The sequence below is a fragment of the Prionailurus bengalensis genome, chromosome A3 (assembly GCF_016509475.1).
Source record: "Prionailurus bengalensis isolate Pbe53 chromosome A3, Fcat_Pben_1.1_paternal_pri, whole genome shotgun sequence".
Classification (NCBI taxonomy): domain Eukaryota; kingdom Metazoa; phylum Chordata; class Mammalia; order Carnivora; family Felidae; genus Prionailurus; species Prionailurus bengalensis.
In genome coordinates this window covers 74,047,908-74,071,630 of record NC_057354.1, presented here as the reverse complement: position 1 = coordinate 74,071,630, position 23,723 = coordinate 74,047,908, and the positions used below count along the sequence as shown (strand labels likewise).

General features: G+C 34.2%; 1 protein-coding gene across 6 annotated transcripts in view; it reads left to right on the top strand.

The window, feature by feature from the left end:
- Positions 1 to 22,872, top strand: part of CCDC88A (coiled-coil domain containing 88A) — a 156,572-nt gene extending 133,700 nt beyond the window's left edge. Inside the window, exons 23-33 of one of the 6 annotated variants that reach the window (XM_043603406.1) lie at positions 1,922 to 2,067; positions 5,406 to 5,498; positions 5,626 to 5,840; positions 9,354 to 9,437; positions 10,432 to 10,635; positions 11,259 to 11,330; positions 12,302 to 12,382; positions 14,771 to 15,039; positions 15,227 to 15,689; positions 19,171 to 19,270; positions 19,824 to 22,872. In XM_043603406.1, the coding sequence (XP_043459341.1) occupies positions 1,922 to 2,067; positions 5,406 to 5,498; positions 5,626 to 5,840; positions 9,354 to 9,437; positions 10,432 to 10,635; positions 11,259 to 11,330; positions 12,302 to 12,382; positions 14,771 to 15,039; positions 15,227 to 15,689; positions 19,171 to 19,235 (1,692 nt within the window). In that variant the 3' untranslated portion in view covers positions 19,236 to 19,270; positions 19,824 to 22,872. Of the gene's footprint in view, positions 1 to 1,921; positions 2,068 to 5,405; positions 5,499 to 5,625; positions 5,841 to 9,353; positions 9,438 to 10,431; positions 10,636 to 11,258; positions 11,331 to 12,301; positions 12,383 to 14,770; positions 15,040 to 15,226; positions 15,690 to 19,170; positions 19,271 to 19,578 lie in introns of all 6 variants that reach the window. The other 5 variants (XM_043603407.1, XM_043603405.1, XM_043603409.1 and 2 more) reach the window with 5 other exon arrangements.
- The last annotated feature ends 851 nt before the right edge of the window (positions 22,873 to 23,723 follow it).

Sequence of the window (23,723 nt, the reverse complement as noted above, 5' to 3'; positions counted from 1 at the left end):
AAGGAATGAGATATTCAGCCACAGTGAATCTTGATCAAGTTCCACATGACACTGGTGGTCCAAAAAGCTATCCAGGAGAGACCAGACAGGGCCCTAGCGAACTACTTATCTCTGGCTGATTGTCCCAACCCAGTCAAATGTTAACCCTTGACTATGGGTTAAGTCATATAATAACATTATTTAGAAGGAGAAAATCAATCCATAGTGTTAGAGGCCAGGATAGCAATTAATCTTTGTGGGAAGGGATGGTGATTGGAAGGGAGCACAAGGTGTTTCTGGAATACGGTTAACGAGCTGTTTCTTGATCAGTGTGCTGGTGCCTTCCACACATGTGTTCACTTTGCTCTAATTCACTGAACTATATCTACTTAAAATTTCTTCCCTTTTCTATATATATGCTTTATCAGTTGTCTATTGACACAGTAATTAATGCTGTATAACAACATAGAACCTTTGGTAATGGACAATAAATACTTATTTTTGCTCATGATCTGTGGATTGGCTGAGCAGATGTGCTGATAGCATGTATTGATGTGTGGACCAAGATCATTTGATCTTAGTAGAGGTTGCTCCTATATCTGCATTTAACTGGTACATTCTTTGAGAGTGGGCTGGCTGGCCTAAGGTGGCCCTAGCTGGCATAAGTCTTCTCTGTGCCACGTTGTCTCTCATCCTCCAGCAGAATTCCAAGTGGAAGCACAGAAGGCTCTTGAGGCCTAGGCTTGGAGCTTCCATCACTACCACTTACTTTTCATGGACAAAGACTTTCCAAATTCAAAAAGTCAGAAAATAAGTTCCACTTCTTGATGGTAAAAGTACGAAGTCACAGCACAAGAAGGTATAGGTACAGGGAGGAGAATAACTGCATTCAATCTTGCAACGAATCTACCACATGTTGTATTTCAATTTAACAATATATTGATAAAACAAATACAGCACAATATTAATAGCAGTTAGATCTAAATGCCTGTTTATGGATATTCATAGTATTATACTATCTGCTTTTCTGTATCTTATGAGAGTTTTCAAAATGTTTCTTTTCCTTCCCCACCCCCGCCCACTCCCCCACAGGAGGGCTTGTTGTTGGCTTTTTTTTTTTTAAACTACAGATCTCTGGGCTCTACTCCAGACCAGCTGAATTTGAATGCTAGGACCCAGAAATCCACATTTTTAAATAAACTCTACAAGTGATGTTAAAGTTTGAAAGTCACTACTTTGGGCTTTCTGACTTCTACGGGAACCTCTAGCCTCACTAAGGCATATTTCTAATTTCTTCTAGCTACAAAGAAGCAGCCTAATGCTGCTGGTAGCCCAACTACCAATAGTATCAGCCTAGTAACACCAGCCATTGACACGACTACCTGAGTCCCTTTGATCAAGCTATAAAGACTATACACTTTTAAGATTCCTAAAAAACAGTGGTTGAGGAAAGAATGAGGTATATTAAGTACCTACTTTGTGTTATAGGTATGACAAAAGATACTTTACATATCTTATTTAATCCTTGCAACAGTATGGTGTGGGAGTTATTATCATTTTATAGATAAGGTCATTAAAGCCCAGAGAATTAATTAACTTGTCCAGTGTTTCATAGCTCCTTAAATAGAAGGCCAGGTAGCTTTTGGACTAGAAGTTAAACGGTTTGAAGAAAGTAGGTGTTTGTGAAACTAGATAATTTATTGTATGTTAAACCCACTATTTGTAAGAATTTTTAAAAATGTGTGCACAGCACATAACTCAGTATTTTGGCTGTCATTATAACTAAAATAATCACTCATGTTCTGATCAAAGTGCAACCATCTAATTATTCAAGTAGCAGAAGACTGCAGTCTTTGTGAAGCCCTTTATATTTTTCAGATGTTTCGGCTGATTTCTGTTAAATGTAAATGTTGATTTTTTTAAAATGTTTGTGTTTAAACAGTTGCTAAGCCAACTTAAAGGAAATTTAGAAGAAGAAAATCGACATCTACTAGATCAAATTCAGACATTAATGCTACAGAACAGAACACTATTGGAGCAAAATATGGAAAGCAAAGATCTCTTTCATGTTGAACAAAGACAATACATGTAGGTACCAAATTTTAAAATATTGCTCATCATTTTATCATTGCCATATGGTGACAGAGATAGTCACCGTACTGTCACAGTCACTGCTACTGTTTTTAATTTTCGACATTATTATTTCTACTTAAATTTTTTTGAATGCTTATGTTCCAGGCACTCTGCTAGTAACCAGAAATGCTAATATGAAAACACATAGGTCCTACTCCTAAGAAACTAGTAACATAAAGCAAGAAATACAAATAATTGCTGTAACGGAAGTATGTATATGAGGCCATATAAATATAGCAAATATAGGGGGAAGGAGTAACTTAGTCTGAAAGAGGCAAGGTGGACTTTCCAAAGATGATTACTTGAGCTAAGATTTAAAGGGTCATGGGAGTTTGCCTGAGGAGACATACCAGGCCAGAGAGCACAAATGAAGTAACATGGAGGTGTATTGAAGGGGTGTTATGGTATGATATAGAACCTAAAAATTAATAGTTCCTCCTGGAGCAAAATTGAGGAATAAGGAGCAATAGAGAAGTGGCTAAAAACTTAGTAACCATTTCACAAAGGTTTTTCTGTGCCATACAAAGGAGTTGCTGAAAAAAATCGAGCCGGGGAGTAAAATGATTAGATTTGTGTTTTTTTTAAAAGGCACTGATGACATTTTAGAGTACAGATTGGAGGTTCTGAGAATAGAGAGACAAGGAGTAAGTTTTAGAAAGACTGTTGCAATAATCTAGTGAAACATAATTCATAAGCAGTGGTAGTTGAGATCAAATATGAGTTGTAAGAGAGAGATTGGCAAGGCTTCATATTGGTGAGTTATGTTTCCATTAAGTAGAGGGATCTGCTAAATCAGGGATTTGGGCCTGAGCAGCTCAGTGGATGATCTTTGTATTACACCAAGATTCAGCTTTACTAAATTCTTCTCTCCCCCGTTCCCTCCCTGAATGTAAAACACTACAGTATAATAGAAATAGCACAGATGATGAAATGAGGCATCTCCTAATCTATTAGATGGTGAGCTGGGGCACATATGAAACCAGGATATATCAGACATTTTTTGAAGCATCAGTTTTCTTATAAAATTTGAGGCAGGGAACATGATCTTTATATTAACACATGTTTATGGAGCAAAAGGCAGAGTTTGCATGAGCTCTTAAGATAAATGCAAAACTTCAAAGAAATGTCCAAGTCCAAGTGGCTGGCCACTTTGGACTACACCTTTAATCATTTCAGGGGTATGTATGCTTTTACTCTCTGCCATAGAGGTCTTTTAGCTTAAGAAGTAGTAACTGTATGTAAAGCTCTTGACATTTGAGTTTTTTGAGGCATTTTCCAAAATTTTATCATCTTAATATTCTGGCCCTCGATGAATAACCCATTTCCAAAGTTTCAGTAATTGTTGACTGACAAAAAAACATTAATATCTATTCTGACTTTTTGAATTTATTTTTTTAATATTTATTTATTTATTTATGGAGAGTGTGGGGCGGGGGGGGGGGGGGTGGGGGTGGGGTGCAGGGAGAATCCCAAGCAGGCTCTACACTGTCAGCACAGAGCCCAAAGTAGGGCTTACTCCCATGAACCATGAGAGCATGACCTGAGCTAGAATTGAGTCAGATGCATAACTGACTGAGCCATCCAGGCACCCCCTGACTTTTTGAATTTAAATTAAAAATATTCATATTCTATGTCAGTTTTAGCTAAATGCCTCTGTCACATGGTCCTAGGAGAAGTGACAGTGAACAGGTAGTACTTGGAAGTTCCTGACAATATTTCAACAGATAAAAAGAGAAAACAATTGGGAGGTATAGACCATCTGCTGTTGTGCTCTGCTATAATTGTTGGTGATGCCTTTTCACAAAGCATCTTCAAACAATTCTTTCAGATCCGGATCCATTCATTCTGGTTCCTACTACCCTAATTCAGCCTGACAGCTCAACTATAGTGACTACTTCATTAGCCTCCTGGTTGCTTTCTTTACCCGCATCCTTTTTGATAAGTTCTTTTTCATTAGGGAGTTAAGGGTACCTGAGGCAAAGATTTCATAATGTCACTTTGTAATGAAACCTTCAGTGCTTCTGATTTCCTGTTGAGCAAAATCTAAACCTGAAAATCCCTCACTGCTTCCCCTCAACTAAATTGCTTAATTTAGCATTCTTATCTTTTCAGTCTTTCTAATATGGGCATTTTCTCCACAAGACTTTCTTTGGTCATCCAAGATAGAAATATTTTGCCTTTGTAAGTTCTTCGTACTTAGTGCTTTTCTTTTTTTAAAAATTTTTTTTCAACGTTTACTTATTTTTGGGACAGAGAGAGACAGAGCATGAACGGGGGAGGGGCAGAGAGAGAGGGAGACACAGAATCGGAAACAGGCTCCAGGCTCCGAGCCATCAGCCCAGAGCCCGACGCGGGGCTCGAACTCATGGACCGCGAGATCATGACCTGGCTGAAGTCGGACGCTTAACCGACTGCGCCACCCAGGCGCCCCTAGACAGTGCTTTTCTTTTGGTACCACTACTGACTTGGATTGTAATAGTCATGTATGTGTTTATGTTCTCTCTCCTACTGTATTATAAGCAGAGTTGAGCTACTTGTTATTTGTCTTTATATGGTCTCTGTGTCTTCCTCATTGTAAATTATCACTAAATATTTTTGAGTAAACAGCATCACTGTGGCATCACACTTTTTTTTAGAAAGATCATTTTACTTTGGTCTTTGATGTTTCCCTATATAATATATACTACCAAGAACATAAATGACACTAAGATGTGGTGAAACTAGTGTAATTCATGTATTGCTAGAGGCAGAAAATAGTTCTTTAGACATAAATTAAGCCTAAATAATTCTGCCATAAGGAAAAAAGTCTGTTTTCATGAAGATGTGATCACAAGATCACTTATCATATCTACAGTTGTAAGCAAACCATTGAAAAGGTTTTTACTTACATAAATTATACTAAATCACCAACAGTGATGTGAGATACTAAAGATCCAAGAATAAGAGAATAGTCACTATTGATACGGTGTTGCTTGATAGCTGTTAAAAGATGTTGAGAGAATTCCTTTGTCAGGATGAGAATGTAATAAGGAAATTTTTCTTCAAACAAGTAAGTTGTATTAAAGAATTGAATTCTATATCCTTTTATTAAGTAAGTTTGAAAATATAAAGAAAAGGAGAAACTTGGAAAAAATCCCATTGTGAATACCTAATAAATTCTTAGTTGTCGACTATGGCATCTGTATTTGTTTATGTTTTGGAGAGAAATTAGATTCTAGTCACAAAATAATTTAATATTCATAACTGTACAAAATAATGGTGCATGTCCTAAAATGCAGTTTTTATTTTTATAGCGATAAGTTAAATGAATTAAGACGACAAAAGGAGAAATTAGAAGAGAAAATAATGGATCAATACAAATTTTATGACCCATCTCCCCCTAGAAGGTACTGTTAACCAAGTTTTACTCATTTTTATTTTATTTTGGAAAAAAAAAGTTAAGACTTCTAATTTTGTGAAGAATTTATATGTTGAATTTTAGACTCATAAGAGCTTTTTAAATTATTCTATTAGGAGAGGCAACTGGATTACTCTAAAAATGAGAAAATTGATAAAATCTAAGAAAGATATTAATCGGGAACGTCAGAAATCTCTTACATTAACACCTACCCGCTCAGACTCCAGTGAAGGATTTCTTCAACTCCCCCATCAAGATAGTCAAGATAGTTCTTCAGTAGGCTCAAATTCTTTAGAAGATGGCCAAACTTTGGGGACCAAGAAAAGCAGCAGTGAGTGCTTAAGCTCTTTAAACATTTGTGATCTCTAGTATTGCTTTAGAATCCTTTCAAAAAGATTTCTTTAACTTGTAACTTCCATAGTCCTTTGGGGTAATAGTCTGATGAATGCATTTCTTTTTTAACTCTATATGATTATAAAATTCACTAAATACTGCAATACTGCATAACCACATGATTTTATATATTATGTGTTTAGAGATACACCAAACGCAGAATTACCATCATTTAGCCAGGAAGGTAAAACAAGTGTTGAAAGAACATTGAAATAAGAGCCAGAATATCTCTGCCACTTGTTAGTTCTATTTATATGGGCACGCCTTTCACCTTTGTGTCCTACTATACAGGGTGATTTTGAAGAGCAAGTGAGAACTATTTTTGAGCTCATCTTGAGCTCATCATTTATGAGCTTATTTGTAATGAAATAGAATAATAAGACATTTTATAATAAGACATTTTATAATGGGGTTCTGTTCACATACTTTGGTGTTGAATTGGAGTAAAGCTACATTGGGGAGAAGCAAAGAAAACTAGATATGAATTTGAAGAGAATGTTATTCAATGATTTAGAGGTAATTGAAGGTTATAAAAATTATTGAGCAATTGCTTGGTTAATTAATTTAAGGATCAGTTTAAATAGATGTGGAGATAAAAGTTTGTGTATAAAATTTATAAACTGGTATATAAACATAATTTTTAAATTACAGATACAGAAGTATTACATCATAACATGCCCTATACAATTTATGATCTTTTTATTTTATTACTAGTGTGCTTAACTAAGAACAAAGTAAGAGCCTAAAGAAGTATATTTTGAGAGAAAGAGAAAAGAATAAAAGAACGTCTTTTCAGTGCTAGGCCCTTTGAAGGTGTCCAACAGGCTGACTCCTAACAATGTTCTTAGAGAATATGTAAACAAGACAACTTTGAATCCACTCATACTATCACCAGAGTCACTAAATTAAAAAATATATATTTATGTGTGTGTGTATATGTATATCTATATTAAATGTAGGTATATTTATATATATAATCTCACTGCCATTCTTCTGAAGTAAATAGGCAAAAACTGCTTCTTCTTCCCCCAGGGATAGTCTCTCTTTATTGCAACTCTCAAAACACTCAAAAAACTATAGTGTTTTGTCCTCAGAGGAATTATCTCTGAAAAGACAGTATTTTAGGGTATAGATTAGGTATTATAAGGTGTATTTCAGAATACAACTTATACCACCCTAAAAACTAGAATCCATAAATATTCACGCATACATACATATGTGTGTGTGTGTTAGTCTCAAGAAGGTTGTTAAATTCTTGTTATTAAATCCCACATAAGATTATCATAACCTGGGTGGTGGTGTTTTTGTTTTGTTTTGTTTTTAATCTAGTCTTATCAGCCAAATCTACATGAAATCTCTGAGCATTCTTATGGAGAGATCATCAGGTTTACCTTAAAAAGATGCCAGATAATTCAGTTTTAACTGCTACCTTTAGATATAAACTATCTGACATCTTATTAAATGAGAAATGGAAATAGGTCTAATTATTTTTTTTCCAATTAAAGAAAGATATTTCATAGGAGATTGATTTTTTTTTTTTTAAGTAAGCTCTATGCCCAACATGGGGCTTGAATTCACAACCCTGAGATTAGGAATTGCCTGCTCTATGGACTGAGGCAGGCCAGGTGCCCTAAGAAAAGATGTTTCCATTCAGATAGGATAACGTACACAAGAAAGGCAGGACAGTCTTTCTTTGAGGTCTTCTTGCCTGTTTTAAATATAAATCTGACATTCCTGCATCCAGAATAAGGATCCAGAATTGGATCCAGAATTGAAACATCCAGAATAAGGATCAGAAGGCAGTAATACTGTCCTTTCTTGCATTTGTCCAGTTTTAGAATTTTTTAAATAAACACAAAACCCAGCAATGTTAATGTTCCCTTAATTTTAGTATGTTGGAAAAAGAACATTGTATATCTACAAACTAGTTGACACAAGAAGGATCACATTCCACCAATGGCAAGTTTAAAACTCCTTTTATCCTGTCTGTTTTTGGAAGAGTGTCTGTCAGTAAAGCAGTCTTTGGAAAACAGTTGAAACAGCAGTATCTAAATAAGACAACATGTGCATGTTGCAACCATTCAGCTTTGTTTTAGCTAAGTGTCCATTTTTACATTGTTTTCAGTTCATTTCTTTTTTAAATCATTAAAAACAGCTGTGTTTACCAAGATAGAAAAGAAATAGGTCAAATTAAAAGCTTAAATGAATCATGATTGTTAACTAAGTTAAAAAAAACTGTATGTCCATTGCATTCTCCTTAATGGATGACACTTGTCAGTTTGTTGGAAGAACTTTGATTATTTACAAGATGATTTGATTATTTACAAGATGACGACAAACCCTGAGAAGGATCATCGTTATTAAGGCTGTGTAAGGCTAGGTCTTTATTCACATCATTGCCCTGACTCCTAAGTTGCAGTTCCGAAAAGGTGTAACAATTTTTTGTTTTCAAATCTTATTAAATTATAATTCAAGAATGTTAGTGACTCTAGTGAACATTGGATGTCTATGCTAATGACACCTACTGTAGTTACAACCCTAATTTTCACTTACAGAACTTTTCTGCACAGTGCTACCTTTGATTTTTTAAATAAACTCACCAAAAAAGCCCTTCAAAATACCTAAAAATGTTATAAATACATATTTTCTGTCATTTTTTTCTTGCATCAGGGTGCCTCCTTTTCCTTTAGACTTAATAGAAAGAACTTAGTGCTAGTTTTTCTCTTTTCCCTCACCAACCTTTTGCAAAATGAAATGAATATAATTACTCATGTCATCTTTTGAAAGACTTTGCTCAGAATATATATTTTCATGGTGCTGCTAAATAATGCACCAGAATTCAGTTTATCCCAAAAAATAATTCCCTACTTTCTTTGTTACGGTTTACGAAAATAATGAAAGTTTTTAAAGTTTCTTTAGATTAAGTTTTAAACATCGATGGGGCACCCTAGTTTTTGTTGATAGATATTACTAGAATATTCTTGTAGAATGTGCATCTTCCTAAGTAATTTTTTTCCAAAATAAAGTCTTATAATTTGAAAAGTAAAGACCGAGGATTGAAAAGCCCCGTGTATTTTCATCATGTATACTGTGGCCCACCAATAGCCCTGATTTTAAAGGTACACCTTTACAACTTAACTAGGAAAAATATTCCTTCAGTAATTCTAAACAGTTCCTATATTTGTAGGACTTTAGCCAACCCAAGCTTTCAAAGTATATGTTCCTCATCATTGTCTTCAGTGCTTTCCAAGTATTTTAAAGTATCAGAGTACATATTTCATATTTCATTATCACTCAGCAGCACAAGAGTAATAGCTTTAGTATAGCATACATAGCTGAAACTCAGACATTCATTTCTGTCCTTAATTTCAACATTTAACTGCCATCTGTTCTTCTCCCTTTTTTCTTTCATTTTTCTGTTTCTGTTTTTCCTCATGCTCTGACATTAAAGTGGTTGCACTGAAAAGACTGCCCTTTTTGAGGAACAGACCGAAGGATAAAGACAAAATGAAGGCCTGCTACCGTCGTTCCATGTGTAAGACTTTATGACAGTTCAGCTTCTTTCAAATGACCACACTGGCTTCCATTACTAATTTTTCACTAACCTTTCTCTGGACGGTGCCAACTGTCTTTATTTTGCAAAAGTGCAGTCTTCCTCTAATTCAAGGAGCTGGAAGAATATTTTTTTTTCAAAACTGGCACTTAATTTGCATTATATGTATATTCACTGGTACATATACATGCATATGTTTAGTCATACATGTAATATACATTTCCAGTCCTTTCTAAAAGTTGGCAGAAAAAAAAAACTTTAATTTTCTATGCCATAGAAATTTTTTTCCCAAAGAAATTTACTTAAAATATAACAAAACCTTTAGCATTAGGACTTTATTTTCTTAATGAAGTAAATTAAATAAATAAATAAAATGGCCTGTAACCCTTGAAAACGTTTGTCATTCTTTATATATTAATACTCTAGTTTTATTTTTTTTTAAGAAGAATGGGTAATTACATAATCACATTAAATGTCTGTCACTTTGGATATCATTTCTTTCAGGTTTTTATTGAATGGTATACTTATTTGATTCACAAAATGAATGATTTCTTCAGTAACCTGCTCTGACCAAGGACTCTTTGTCATTTTCAATAATGATGCTGTATAAGAACTGCTCTCCATCTTACCTTTATTCATTCCATTTCTGTCATCACAAAACCACATTATGAAGGCTTCTAATTATATTTGCACATCACTGCGCAAAAGCATGGCAGTTGTACAGAGTAAAATTCCTTTTCCTATCTTTAAAGGGGGTGGAGATGGGATAAAAATATTGACTGAAATTTATCAGCCTTTGGCCTACTCATTTCATTCAGCTGAATGCATGTCATAATTTGAATGACCTTGTGGTTATAGTTTTCGATGTTCACTTGCATTAATCCATAGACAAAAACCAGATCATTTATAATACAAGATAGGAATAAAAGCAGATACATTAACCATGCTGATTCATTTGCTTTCATTTGCATCCCAGCCATGAATGACCTGGTGCAGTCCATGGTCCTAGCAGGAGGACAGTGGACAGGTAGTACTGAGAATTTGGAGGTTCCTGATGATATTTCAACGGGTAAAAGGAGAAAAGAATTGGGAGCTATGGCCTTCTCTACTACAGCCATCAACTTTTCAACTGTCAACTCTTCTACAGGCTTCAGATCCAAGCAGTTGGTTAATAATAAAGGTATAGGCCGTCTGCTCTTTGCACTGTGGTGTAACTGTTGGCAACAGGAATTTTAATTTGACTTTCCCATGTGTACTTTTTTGACAGCAACAACCTGAAATAATTATCAAAATAATCGATTTAATTTGAGAGAATTTTCAATTTCACTTCATTTCAAAAATTTAAAACATCTTACAAATAATTAAAATCTTTCCTAGGCCTTTCATAATAAACATCTTGTGAACTAACAAGGAAAGGAAAAGTAAACCATGTGAAGCGTGAGAAAGGGAAAAAGTGATGATAGGAGCTTGAAAACAAACACAAAAAAAAACAACTAAAAACACTAAAACTTTAAACAGAGAGAACCACGTAGAACAGCCCAGGCTCTTGATTTGCTTTGCAGGGTCCTTGGGGAGATTGTTTCACTGCTACTGGTGTTTTCCCTAAGCGAGTCAACTTTCATCACAGCCATTCTGTTCTTATTCCTAGTTCCAGTTTCTGGTTGAGTCTATGAAATATGTTAAACCAAGATGTATTATATGTGCTTGAAAAACAGTATCCATAACTGCATAAGGGAAATTTTATAAGGGTTTTTTTTTGTTTGTTTAAAAATATTTTTATATCCATTTTGTTATTTTATGTAGATACTACATCCTTTGAAGACATAAGTCCACAAGGTATTAGTGATGATTCTAGTACGGGATCAAGAGTTCATGGTAAGATATGAACTTTATTTAGAGAGCACATGTTACATACAGAATGGGAATGCTAAGACTTTCGCATCAATTTGGTGAATGTTGCGTTGCCGGCAAGCATGTGTTCTCTAACCTGCATCTCATAGCTTTTTCTGCCATTTCTTCAAAACCTAATACTCCCTTTTGCCCCTCTGGAGGTTGTTGCTTCATCTAGGTAGTCTCTGTTTTGGTCAAGGTCATTTATAAAATATACCTGCACAATGCTTAAATGTAATTTTGTTGCCATTATGCTATAACGTTAAAGTTATGAGAAACACATTTTACTATTGGTTTTAAAAATACTTAGGTAAAGGGATGAACTCTTCTGAAACCACATTTTCTGCAGTGTTGAGTATATCATATTGTTAAGTTTCTGGAGAGATCTGCAAAGTCATATCTTGCCAAACTAAATTATTAATAATAAATGGATAACAGGTTCAGGGGATTTCATATGTAAGCAAGATTTTAAGAAACAGGGTAGGGTTGTGTTAACTGTGCAGTTGTTCTCCCTTGTGCGGGTAGGAATACAGGACATCAACTGCAGATGCTCATGTTCCTCCTGTTCATGGCATTTCTGCAGTGTGCAGGGTTCCTTTTCTGATCTGTTGTAAGTGACCTAATCATTAGCACTTTTTTTTTTTTTTTTTTTTTTTTTGGCGTGTCACCCTATTCAAACAGTTCTGGTATCCATCTAGAAAACATTTCCAAATCTAAATATATATTTTCTTTTCTTTTCTTTGAATCTCAGTGTTTCAGAAATGTCTTATTCTAAAGTGTCTAACTGAACTATCTGTAAATGCCTTTCTTCTCTAATCTGTAAGATTCAACTCTGGGCATGCTTAGCCTGTGAAAGTATGCATGATTGCTTCCTCAAAGCATTCTGTGATCAGAATGTAAAGTTCAATGTCATTAGCTGGAAGTTTATCACACTGTCTCCTGATTTTTTCATTTAGCTTCAAGACCAGCCAGCCTTGATAGTAGCAGAACATCCACTAGCAATAGTAATAATAATGCTTCACTCCATGAAGTCAAAGGTACGCTGTAGGTAAATTTACTAATATTGTCCATCCATTTCCAGATTTTATAATAGAAGATCGATGAAGTTTCTGGGGTAAAGTATGAAATCCAAATCATCTATGTTTGGAACATAGTTCCTTAAAACATTTTATACTTAGCATTGTGATACATACCATGTATATAAATGTAAAAACAGGAGCAGTTATTTTGGTTTCCATTTTTCATCTTCACAGGCAAAATGTTTTTATGGCATCTTTAACTTCAAAAATATCTGTAGGTCCTTATTTTTCTTATGTTTTGTCTTCGTCATGAAAATGGTTGTCCTTAATTTTCTCATGATGCATGTACATTGAACTCTACAGAAGGTGCTTTAGAAATACTTTCAGCTTTATTTATTCATGAAATAGGGGGAAATATTTTTTTTTAATTTAAGAAAACAAATGTGTATGTGTAGAACAAGACCCAGATGGATGCACATAGCTTCTATAAAGAATGCAAGATTTTTTAAATTAATTTTTTAATATGCATTCCAAGGTGAGGTTTTATGTAAATGTCTAGAGGCTTTGACTAATACTTTTTTCCTTAAAGGTATACTGCCTACTCAGATTCTGGAATTGTTTAATTGATTATAAAAGTTGGTTAAAGTATTCTCTACAGTCCAGAATTGTCCCATTATAATGAGTGCATGTGTTCTGTTGCTTTTTGTATTATAAAATTTTTAATGTTTATTTATATTTTTGAGAGAGAGAGAGCATGAGTGGGAGAGGGGGAGAAGCAGAGACGGAGAAGTAGGCTCCATCCATGAGATCATGACCTGAGCCAAAGTCAGATGCTTTTAACCAACTGAGCCACCTAGGCGCCCCTGCTTTTTGTATTATAAAATCATTTTGTCTCAGTTGTAATTTTATCGTTAATGCTATGACTCTGTTGTAGTGGTCTGAAAAATCTGATCTCAAGAAGGGATTATCTTTTCATTTTTATAATCATATTCTTATATGTAGTAGAAGAATACAGTCTGAAAACTGAAGTATTTCTTTTCTGATTTGAAAATTCAAGGAAATCTTTTTTTTTGTAAAATGTTACATAACTTGAGCCAAATTCTTTCGTGACCCACTTTACTTTGTATTATTAGTTGTGTTGTCCATCTTGATATTATATCTATATAGTTTGCTGTCATTTAGAATCCAAGGAATAACATAAACATTAGGGAGTTTTTTTTCCAGAACTAGTAATTTGCATTCTATACAGTTGCTTAACCTCAGTTGAGCCTTTTTTTTTTTAATTTTTTTTATTTTTGAGAGAGCACAGGCATGAGTGGGGGAGGGGGAGAGATAGAGGGAGAGACAGAATCTGCTGCAGGCTCCAGGCTCTGAGCAGTTAGCACAGAGCCAGAGGTGGGACTCGAACCCACAGACCATAAGATCATGACCCAAGCCAAAGTTGGATGCTAAACTGAGTCACCCAGGTACCCCTCAGTTGAGTTTTTTAAGACTACATAACCACCATACCAACAGTGTAAAGCAGGAACAATCAGATGATTCAGACATTAAAGAATAAAATAAAACATATTTGACTTTATATTTTTACTGGAATTTGCTAAGTAACTATATCATATTTCCATTGATTTTCCTTTATATATGCCTGCTGTTTCAATTAAAAAAAATTTATTTAAGGTTATTCATTTAGGATGAATGAGGAAGCTTCAAGTAAAGAATGAAGATTTCATAGAGAGGCAAGGAATTCGAATTTTTAACCTCTGAATTTTTATTCTGGTTTTAACATTTTGATGTAATTTAAAAATCATATCATCCTGTTTTGTTCTAACTTGTGAGGTGTTTTACAGTGACTTGAACTGAGTTTTTAAAATGTATTATTGGGGCACCTGGGTGGCTTGGTCAGTTGCGCATCCATCTTCAGCTCAGGTCATGATTTCATGGTTTGTGGGTTCGAGCTCCATGTTGGGCTTGTGCTGACAGGCCGGAGCCTGCAGCCTGCTTTGGATTCTGTGACTCTCTCTGCCCCTCCTCTGCTCACGCTCTGTCTCAAAAATAAATAAGCATTTAAAAAAAATTTTTTTTAATAAAAATGAAAAAATGTATTATTTTTTTATTCACTTACTCATCAAATGTAATGAGTGCCTGCGTCATATGTTTCGCTCTGGGTGTAGTGGTAAAAGCAAGTATTTGTCCTTGTGGAACTACTGTCTGTCAATTTAACAAAATAAAGAGACTGTGGCAGATAGTGTTAGACTGTTGAAAGATGAACACAGTTTAGTAAGCATATCTAAATGAAATTTGAAAGTCAGTTTAGCTATTCATAAGAATCCAGTCCACAAATGTAATTACTTATATAGTTTTAATCTCATTTCTGTTACCAAACTCTTAACACAGCATTTACTCCAAAAGCAGGTGCAGTTAATATCCAAAGCAGGCCACAAAGCCACAGCAGTGGAGAATTTAGCCTGCTTCATGATCATGAAGCTTGGTCCAGCAGTGGTAGCAGTCCAATCCAATACTTGAAAAGACAGACCAGATCAAGTCCAATGCTCCAGCACAAAATGCCTGAAACGTTAGAGAGTCGAGCACATCACAAGATCAAAACTGGTTCTCCTGGAAGTGAAGTTGTTACTCTACAACAGTTTTTGGAAGAAAGCAACAAGCTTACCTCAATACAGGTTAGTTTTGTCTATGGTAACATTCATTTAGATGGACACTACAAGTTAAAATTCTTTGAACTATAGAGCTTCTATCAAGACATGTTTATAAACAGATACTAGCAATTTTATATCACACAGTGTAATATATCAGGAAAACAGAAGCTTGGCTGCATTCACTAATCTGCTGTGGTATCTTTTTTAACAGATAAAGTCCTCAAGTCAAGAGAATCTTTTAGATGAAGTAATGAAAAGTTTGTCTGTCTCTTCTGACTTTTTGGGAAAAAACAAACCAGTTAGCTGTGGTCTGGCCAGGTCAGTAAGTGGAAAAACCCCAGGAGACTTCTACGATAGACGGACAAGTAAGCCTGAACAATTTATGAGACCCAGTCCTCGAAAGACTGAAGATGCCTCCTTCATTAGCTCTCCAGGAAAACCTACCTTAGGCACTCAAGGAAAGATAAAATTAGTGAAAGAAACTTCTCTGTCACGACAATCAAAAGATAGTAATCCTTATGCCACTTTACCTCGTGCAAGCAGTGTGATCTCTACTGCTGAAGGAACTACTCGAAGGACAAGCATCCATGATTTTCTGACCAAGGACAGTAGACTACCTATATCAGTTGATTCTCCACCAGCTACTGCTGATAGCAACATCACTGCAGCCTCTCGTGAGTACCATTTACTCCAGTGGTCCTCTCATGCACCTCACAGTACAACCCATGCTGTGGGTTCTCATGCACAAAACAATTCAGCTCCAGATAAGCCCAAGTCGCTATATGCCCAGACTAGAAACTCAAGAACAGAAAAGTCACATTTTCTAAACGAAACCTTTGCCATTATTAGTATGTCTAATGATGCATTTGGAATATCAGCTAAAGATAGCGTAGAGTCATTTACTATGGCTAATCTATCTCAGCCATTTTTATCTCTGAATACAGAACTAGTTAGTAACATAAGTGGGTTACCTCCCAGGCCAATCGCCAGAGTAACTGACCAGGCTTCTGCCATTTTGGATAAAGCTGCAAAGAAAGATAATGAACAGTTTTCTGATAATCAGAACCCTAGTAACAGTAACCCACAGTCTTCTGCAGATAGCAATAATCTTATCACTACTGCATGCCTCTATCCTGATGACACAGAATCTGCATTGTTGGTTTCTGAGGATAATCAGATTGTTTGGTATGAATATGGTTGTGTATGATCAAAACTGCACAATATAATACTGATGTTACTTGATATGCACTGTGCTTCTCTAATCTGATTTGAAGAGCTGCTGTTGAAAAGTATCATTTGGCTAGGCTTATATTTTTATTTTTAAATTGTGGCATAGTATTCATTTGTACATGGCGGCATGTATATAAATATGAATGTGTAACCACACCAAAGCCTGCATGAAATATTAATTACATTGTACATTTTTTGCATGACTTTAAAATCCTTAACAATACATGCTCCTCTTTCTCATTTCTTGTCACCCGATAAGAGATTGTTACTTTGATACCTTGCAAGCATATTAAAATAGTTGCATGCTATAATTACCAAGAAGGCATTTCCAAGTCATATTTACTTTGTTACTCCCAAAAAGGAACGTTCATTTTCTGCTTCCCTCCTCTTTGCTCCTCTTCCCTCGCTGTTCTTTTCACTCCTTCTCCCCCCCAAATGTGCACTTCACATTGCACATGTACAGCATTAAGGAAAATACGTAAAAAGATGTCATTTTCTTTTGCCATTTAACTAGGTCTTCTGTCCTCCTGTTTTATTTTCAAAGAAATAGTCACTCCCTTAACACTTTTGTAGCAAATGTTAACTACTGCCCATATTTATAAACTTGTTCAGATTTAGAACATTGTTGTTACTCATAAATTGAGTGTAATTCTTTAAAAACCCCATCAAATTTACCTGTTACTTACACAGTGGCTAGGAGCATTTGTATTAATTCTGTTTCTTCTCTTCACTTTCCTTCATCTGTTAAGTGTAAGAGCTCAAGGACCATCTTTCCTTCAAGATGACTTTTTAAATTGGAATCAATTAATATATTAGTTTTGCCAGTTCTTTTTTTATAGGGTAAAAGAAATAAATAATAGTGTGTTGAAAATTTGCATTTTTACTTCTGTTCAAAAAGGATAGCAAGTTTACAAAGTAGTAAAGATTGTTGCTTCAGTAATCTATTAAATTACGTGTCTGTCCTTAAAATAATTTCTTAAAAGAGTACATTGTGCTAAAATAAAATTAATGTTAGAATTTGTAACTATTTAAATAAACAAGTGTGTTTTTAGTGGAACAAATTTTAGAACTAAAAATAAATATAAACTTTTAGCTAAAAAAATAACCATATAAGATAAAATATTTCATAATTCTGACTTAAGTGTCAATAAACTTTAAAATTATCTTGCTGTGGTCAAAACACTTTTAAAGTAAAATAAGCTAAACTTGAATCTCTAACTCCCAGAATTTTACAAAACAAAACAAAACACGTACTTGATTCACTTACTTCTGGAGAGAAGTATACCTTAGCTCTTTCTCTGGAATGTTTTTGACATTTTGATTCAGCCTAAATATTACTGCTAATAACTCAGCCTGGCATCTGGAAGAAATGCTTTGAAATGTAACTTTCTAAATGGGGGTGAGGGGGATTACTATTTCATACATGTTGTTATATTAAATTATTATGGTTATTAATTGGGCCGTGGAAATAGAATCTGTAAAGAATCTTTGCATAATGAAATTTGTATCCTTTGTAAATTAAACTATTCTCTTGTACTTACAAAAGGTCATTGTGGGGAGTAGGCCCTCTCCAATCAGAAAATTTTCATATTTTTTACTACCACCTAATATACTTTTTCCATGAATACATCCGTCTGTTTTATTGCTGGTTGTTTCACAGTCAGTCCTAACATTAAAAATGTTTTTGGCATCTCTTTTTTATAACCTATTAATAACCTAATAATAAAACTTAACGGTAAATATAAGTGAGATTGGATTGGAGCCAAATAGATTAAAATGGAATAATTAGTGTTACTACTTTTCCACTTTGAGCCAAGAATTATTTCATCACCATTTCAACTCTTTAGATATTATATATCTGGCCATGCACTTTAAATTTGAAATATTAAATTTATTTATGCAAAATACAGAAATTGTTGTATCATAAAACTGTGATTATTTTACAAAATTAGACTTACCAGAAAGAAGTATTTCCAATACAAACAAATGGCTATAGTTTGTAATTTATATTATAACATGTTTTCAAAAGGAACATATACATTGTACTCTAAGACAGGTCCATACCATGTCCATAGGTCTTGAGGATTTTGAGAATACAGGCTACACTTCCTCTAGAGACTACCACCAGTTGTGGAGGCCTAAAATTTTTTCAAAACACTAGCATAGCGTTTGGAATCAAATTTTTAGCATGGGAAGAACCTTAGAAATATTATTCAGCCAGCATTTCCCATGCTATAAGAAATCAACATACAACTTGCTATGAGTCTTACAAAGAAGCACCAATATTGTAACTTTTTAATTTTTTTTAAGATAAAAATGAAGCAACTCTGACCCAGTTGAGCAGCTGTACTTTCTTCCTCTAAGACATCTCATAAATATCTTATGATTCATAAAGGGTTATTTGGAAAACTATTTGGAGATTCACTACCCTGATTTTAGATGAAACTGCATGGCATTCACATTCCTGGCCTGGGTTTCTAGAAATTATACCATTATTATTTGTCTGACATTGTAAACTGACATTGTTAGGTATTGGGTTCCCTTTGACCAAAACAACTTTAGCTGTAACAGTAAAAGTAGGTATATTATTTGCCTATAAAATTTGCCTTAAGACCTGGTTTTCTCAGTAAATAAATACTTCATTGTGGATGTCTCTGTGGCTGCATGCAAGATTATTTTTTACTTTAAAACTATTTGTGACTATTTAGTGAATAAACATAGTAAGAGGACACAAGTATATTATTTCTGGCTTTTAAACTATAACAATCAGTCTTTATGTAATAAGATGTCTATAATATTAATAAATTTCCCAGTTAGATTCTTTCTTCTTGCCCTGCTCAACAAGAGCTCATTAGTTTCTTGTCTTCATGAATTATATTATGTTTAACCTTTGATTAAATAACATGAAATGCTTTTCTCCTGCAGATGTGGACAAAGTACAAGAAAGCAGAAATTCAAAAAGCAGGTCTAGGGAGCAACAAAGCTCCTAATTCTATTACCCACTACATGACATGTGGGCCAAGTGGTGAGTTTCTTCCTTACAATGTAAATGAGATTAGTCTGTCTCATTTATACAAACTAACCGTGTTACGTACAAGAACAAGTGCACATTGCATTAACAGATGTAAATATTGCTTGCTTAATTCACGACTTTCTGTCCTACTTACTAGTTGAGGAAGATTTATTGATTGATGTAAGCTTTTGCCTATCAGTGCAGGAAACAAACCTTTAAAAATTATTTTTATTTTTTTGTCTTAATTTAAATTTAATTTTACTAGTAAATGTTTTCAGAATTCCTTTTTTAATTTGAAGTTGTTTTTTTTTCTTTTATAGGAATCCACTCCCCCCCCCACCCCCCACAATGTTCTTGATAATTGAGAATAAACAGTAAATTACATACCTTTTCTGTGAAGAGCCACTCCAAGAAAAAGTGTCTCTTTCTGTCACTCTCTCATTTCTATAGAAGACCTATCTGGTGCATGTTGTTCGTATAGTGCCTGCTCTGTATTTTATATCTCTCTTATCTTCAAGCTTTTCTTACATTTTCTTTCTTCTTTCTACCTTCCAACTAAATACAGAGAGAAAAGTGTCCTTCAGTTTCTCAGTGTGAAGCCTTTATTTCTGAAGTAACAAGACACCCAACTATAGGAATCATTTTAAAAATCTTTAAGGAGACTTTAAACAATCCTTCGTGACTAGAGCAGGCAAGAAATACAAAACCTTCATTCCTTCCTTGAATCAAGGAGCACTACTGGAGTCAACTGCCAAAATTTTTAGAAGGTTTTAGGACTTACTATACATTGTATTGTTAAGATCTACTGAATAAAGGATGTTCTCTCTCTAAGGACCAAGTGTTTTAAGGTTTCAAGAAGTACTCCAAGAACAATCTACTTCTTTCGTCATTTGTTTATGAATTTATCCATGTTTGCTTAATGCTTCTGCTAAGTATTAGCCAGAATCTAGCCATTTATATTTAGTTGTGTAAATCTAAAATGCTGTATGTTGTGGAATGTACTATATATCAAGATACAGAGAACATTGTTTTGGCATGTCAGAGCCTTATTTGGTTAGCAGACTGCATGTGTTGGTATTCTTTTTTTTTTTTTAACTAATTATTTTGATGCACTGCAAAAGAAATTCAGTTTATAAGATAAATCTGAAAAATAGGAGTTATAAAAAATTTACAGTAATATTAATATTTCCATATTCCTCATTAAGCAACACTAAGCATTCACAATCCAAGGTAATTAAAGAGAGTGTTTTTCTGAAACTTTTTTAGTAAGGTGGTTTTCCAGAAAATTTCATTCCCAAGATAAAACTGTTGTGTTTTAATTCATTTCCCTTCTTTAGTATTGGGTTATATATGTGTGTTTGTTTTTTTTAACATGAGAGCTGACTATTGCTTAAGAAGTTTTCTTATGGCAAAAAAAAAAAATGTAAATAATTTACTATGATCTGCATTTTGCCAGGAACTCATTTATTTTTAAGGTTATCACATATTAATAAGAACTTTTCTGTTTTTGTCCTTTATAATATTACATTAAAGTTGGTAACTGTTATTGGTACTTTTGAAATATTTGTATGCATTTGTTACCTTAAACATTTGAAAGAAGCACAAAAAAAGTAGATTTAGTTAACCCAGGGAAACATCAGTTTTTTTGTAGCTCCAATTTTATATCACAGTTTTATTTTCTTATGAAATCAAAAAAGGCATTGATACTTATTAATGCAAATTCATTATTTAACATAAATATCAGAATAATCTTAAAGGTCTGAAATGACAAAGATAGTGACTTTTTTATTTTAACAGTGTACTTCTTAGGCTCTCATTACCAGCTCTAAAAAATCTTTTTGGAACAACTCCATATTCATAGTGTGTGGTTTAGGAACTGTGTGTTTCATCACTAACCTAGTAACTGTGAGAAATGTGTATGTTCTCTCCCCCCCACCCCATTCTCTCCTTCCCTCTCTCTCTCTTTCCCACTCTCTATCCCTTTCCCTCTCTGTTTTTGGTAGGCCAGTAGCAGTATTGTGTTCATAGTCTACTTTCAGAAAGACTTACTAATGAAAAGAAATACAGCATGTATAGTTGACCAGAAATTAAAAAGGAATTTAGAGAACTTGGACTTATCTTAATGCCACCATTAACTTAGGTTTTGCTGCCAAATAATGCTGTAAACTCTTGGATGAAAGGTGCTATGTAAATGTAAATACAAAGGATTCTTACTAAAATACAAATATTGCACAACAGACATATTTAAAACTTAATCTCTAGACTTTGAAACGTCTCTCTCCATTGTGACTCCCTAGATTCAAGTATCAAATTGATAATGGGCATCATGGCAGTCTAGAGATACTTGCATGTAAAAAATGTAAATTCATTTTTAGGTGGATAAATTGAAAGTAAATATAGAAGTTATGTTTTAGCTGAATACAGTAAGTGGGTAACTTAGATTTATATTAACTAGCATCTAATTTGCACAACTAGGACACATCCCAGGACAGTTACTAAAAGTTGGAATTTAATGAGTAGGAGTTTGCCCAGTGAGATGAATCATACCACAGCTTGACCTCTCCAGAACACTAATGTCCTAAAATAGAGAACCTGTTGATTTAAGCAGCACATTATTGCTTCATGCAGAAAATGTTTAGGGACAGCCTATATAGTACTGAGACTCAGTATGCTGACCCTGAGAAAGTGCAGTTAGAGACAACCAAGGAAATACTTAAGACCTCAAAAGTAGGAATATTCTCAATTATATTCATAACCTTTTTCATACCATTTCAAGGAAGGACTAGATAATAACCTCATGAATACTTTACTTTCTCCAAAAGATTCAGAAGCAAACTTACTAGGAGGTCACTCTTTTCCCTTAAACTGCTTCTACCAAACAAAATATTTGGCCACCTAGAAACTTAAGGGGGCCTGACATGCTTTTATCTGGCTGTCTTCTAAATCAACACCTAACCCCTTAGGAAACTGAAAAATTAATATACAGGGTAATAGCTTCGGCAAAGAGCTCCAATAAAGTGCTTCAGATCTGGCCATGTGGAAATGTTTGGTCCACGTTTTGAACTGGTGGTTACCAAAGAGTTCACGTAACAGGTTTGTATGTAGCACCTTTCATGCAAGGCATGGTAAGAGCCTATTAAAAAATCACTGTGCATATTACAGAATTGCAGCCACCTCACAAATGAAGTATTAGAGCCTGCACTGTCTTAACAGTTTATGTCAGGAAGTGAAAAAGATACTGTACCAAATCTGGAATTACAATGAGGAGTAATAATGTATGCTAAATGACTTTGTGTTTTAAGTGACTTTTTATGAGAAAAGTGAATTTTTGTGTTTTTTTCTGCTTCACTTAGTCCTGAGATGTATTTTTTCTTTAAGCCTTGAATGAGTAATACAAAAGGAGCCCATTTTGTGATATAAACCTTGATGTACATGTTGAGATATTGGGACAACAATGAAAATGCCTTAAAAGGAATGCTTATGGATAAAGTTGCACTTATAACAGCACCCTTTAACAAAACCTGATTTTAAATTGTCTTTTTCATTTCTAAGGGTTCTCTTTCAATGTTTGCCATTGTACTTACAACTGTTATTAAATACCAAATCAAATAATACAAAAGCTGTAACATTTCCTTTAAAAGTAATGCTACTAAGGGATTTGGAGTTGAATGGCAGTGATTTTTACTTGACAATACCTATTATCAGCCACAGAAATCCAGTTCGTAACAAACCATCATATGGTTGATTTGTCTTTTTAAAAACATTTCATTACTTTTTAGTTAACTTTATTACTCCTAAAAAAAATTAAGTTGGTTTAACATTCACTTAAACTGATTGATACAAAAAGAAATAAAGCAAAGAGGTGATTTTTATAACAAGTGGTTAATAATCATTTAAAAATCGTAAGATACAATTTAGCTAAGTATTATCTTTCCTTTTCCTTTACCCTGGAAAACTTTTTTTCAGACATAACCCATAACTTTGTTTAGATGATTCTGTCTAAATCTTTCAGGGATGAGTATTGGAGGTTTAGGAAGAGAATCGCATCTACCAGTTCTGTCAATCTTCACATAGGTGTCAATACACTAATACATTGCAGGAAGCAATTTCATTTTCACGTATGTAAGACTTTGGGAGGCAAAATGTTAGAGAAGGCTCCCAGCTGTGTTTTCTTGGGCAGGTTAGTCTTTCTGAGCCTGTTGTCACTATAAGATGAGGAGGGTACTAACTGCCTTAGTGTCTTTGCCTCTATTATTCATTAAGCCTTCATTTTATGTGCAAATCAACCTACAATTTCCTCTTAGAGATGTAGTAAACAGTAGGTAAAAAGTAACATGGCACCTTAAAATAAGGATCATTTATGGAAAATATTTCTTACTCCCCATTTCTTTTTTTTTATTTTTTTTTAAATTTTTTTTTCAACGTTTATTTATTTTTGGGACAGAGAGAGACAGAGCATGAATGG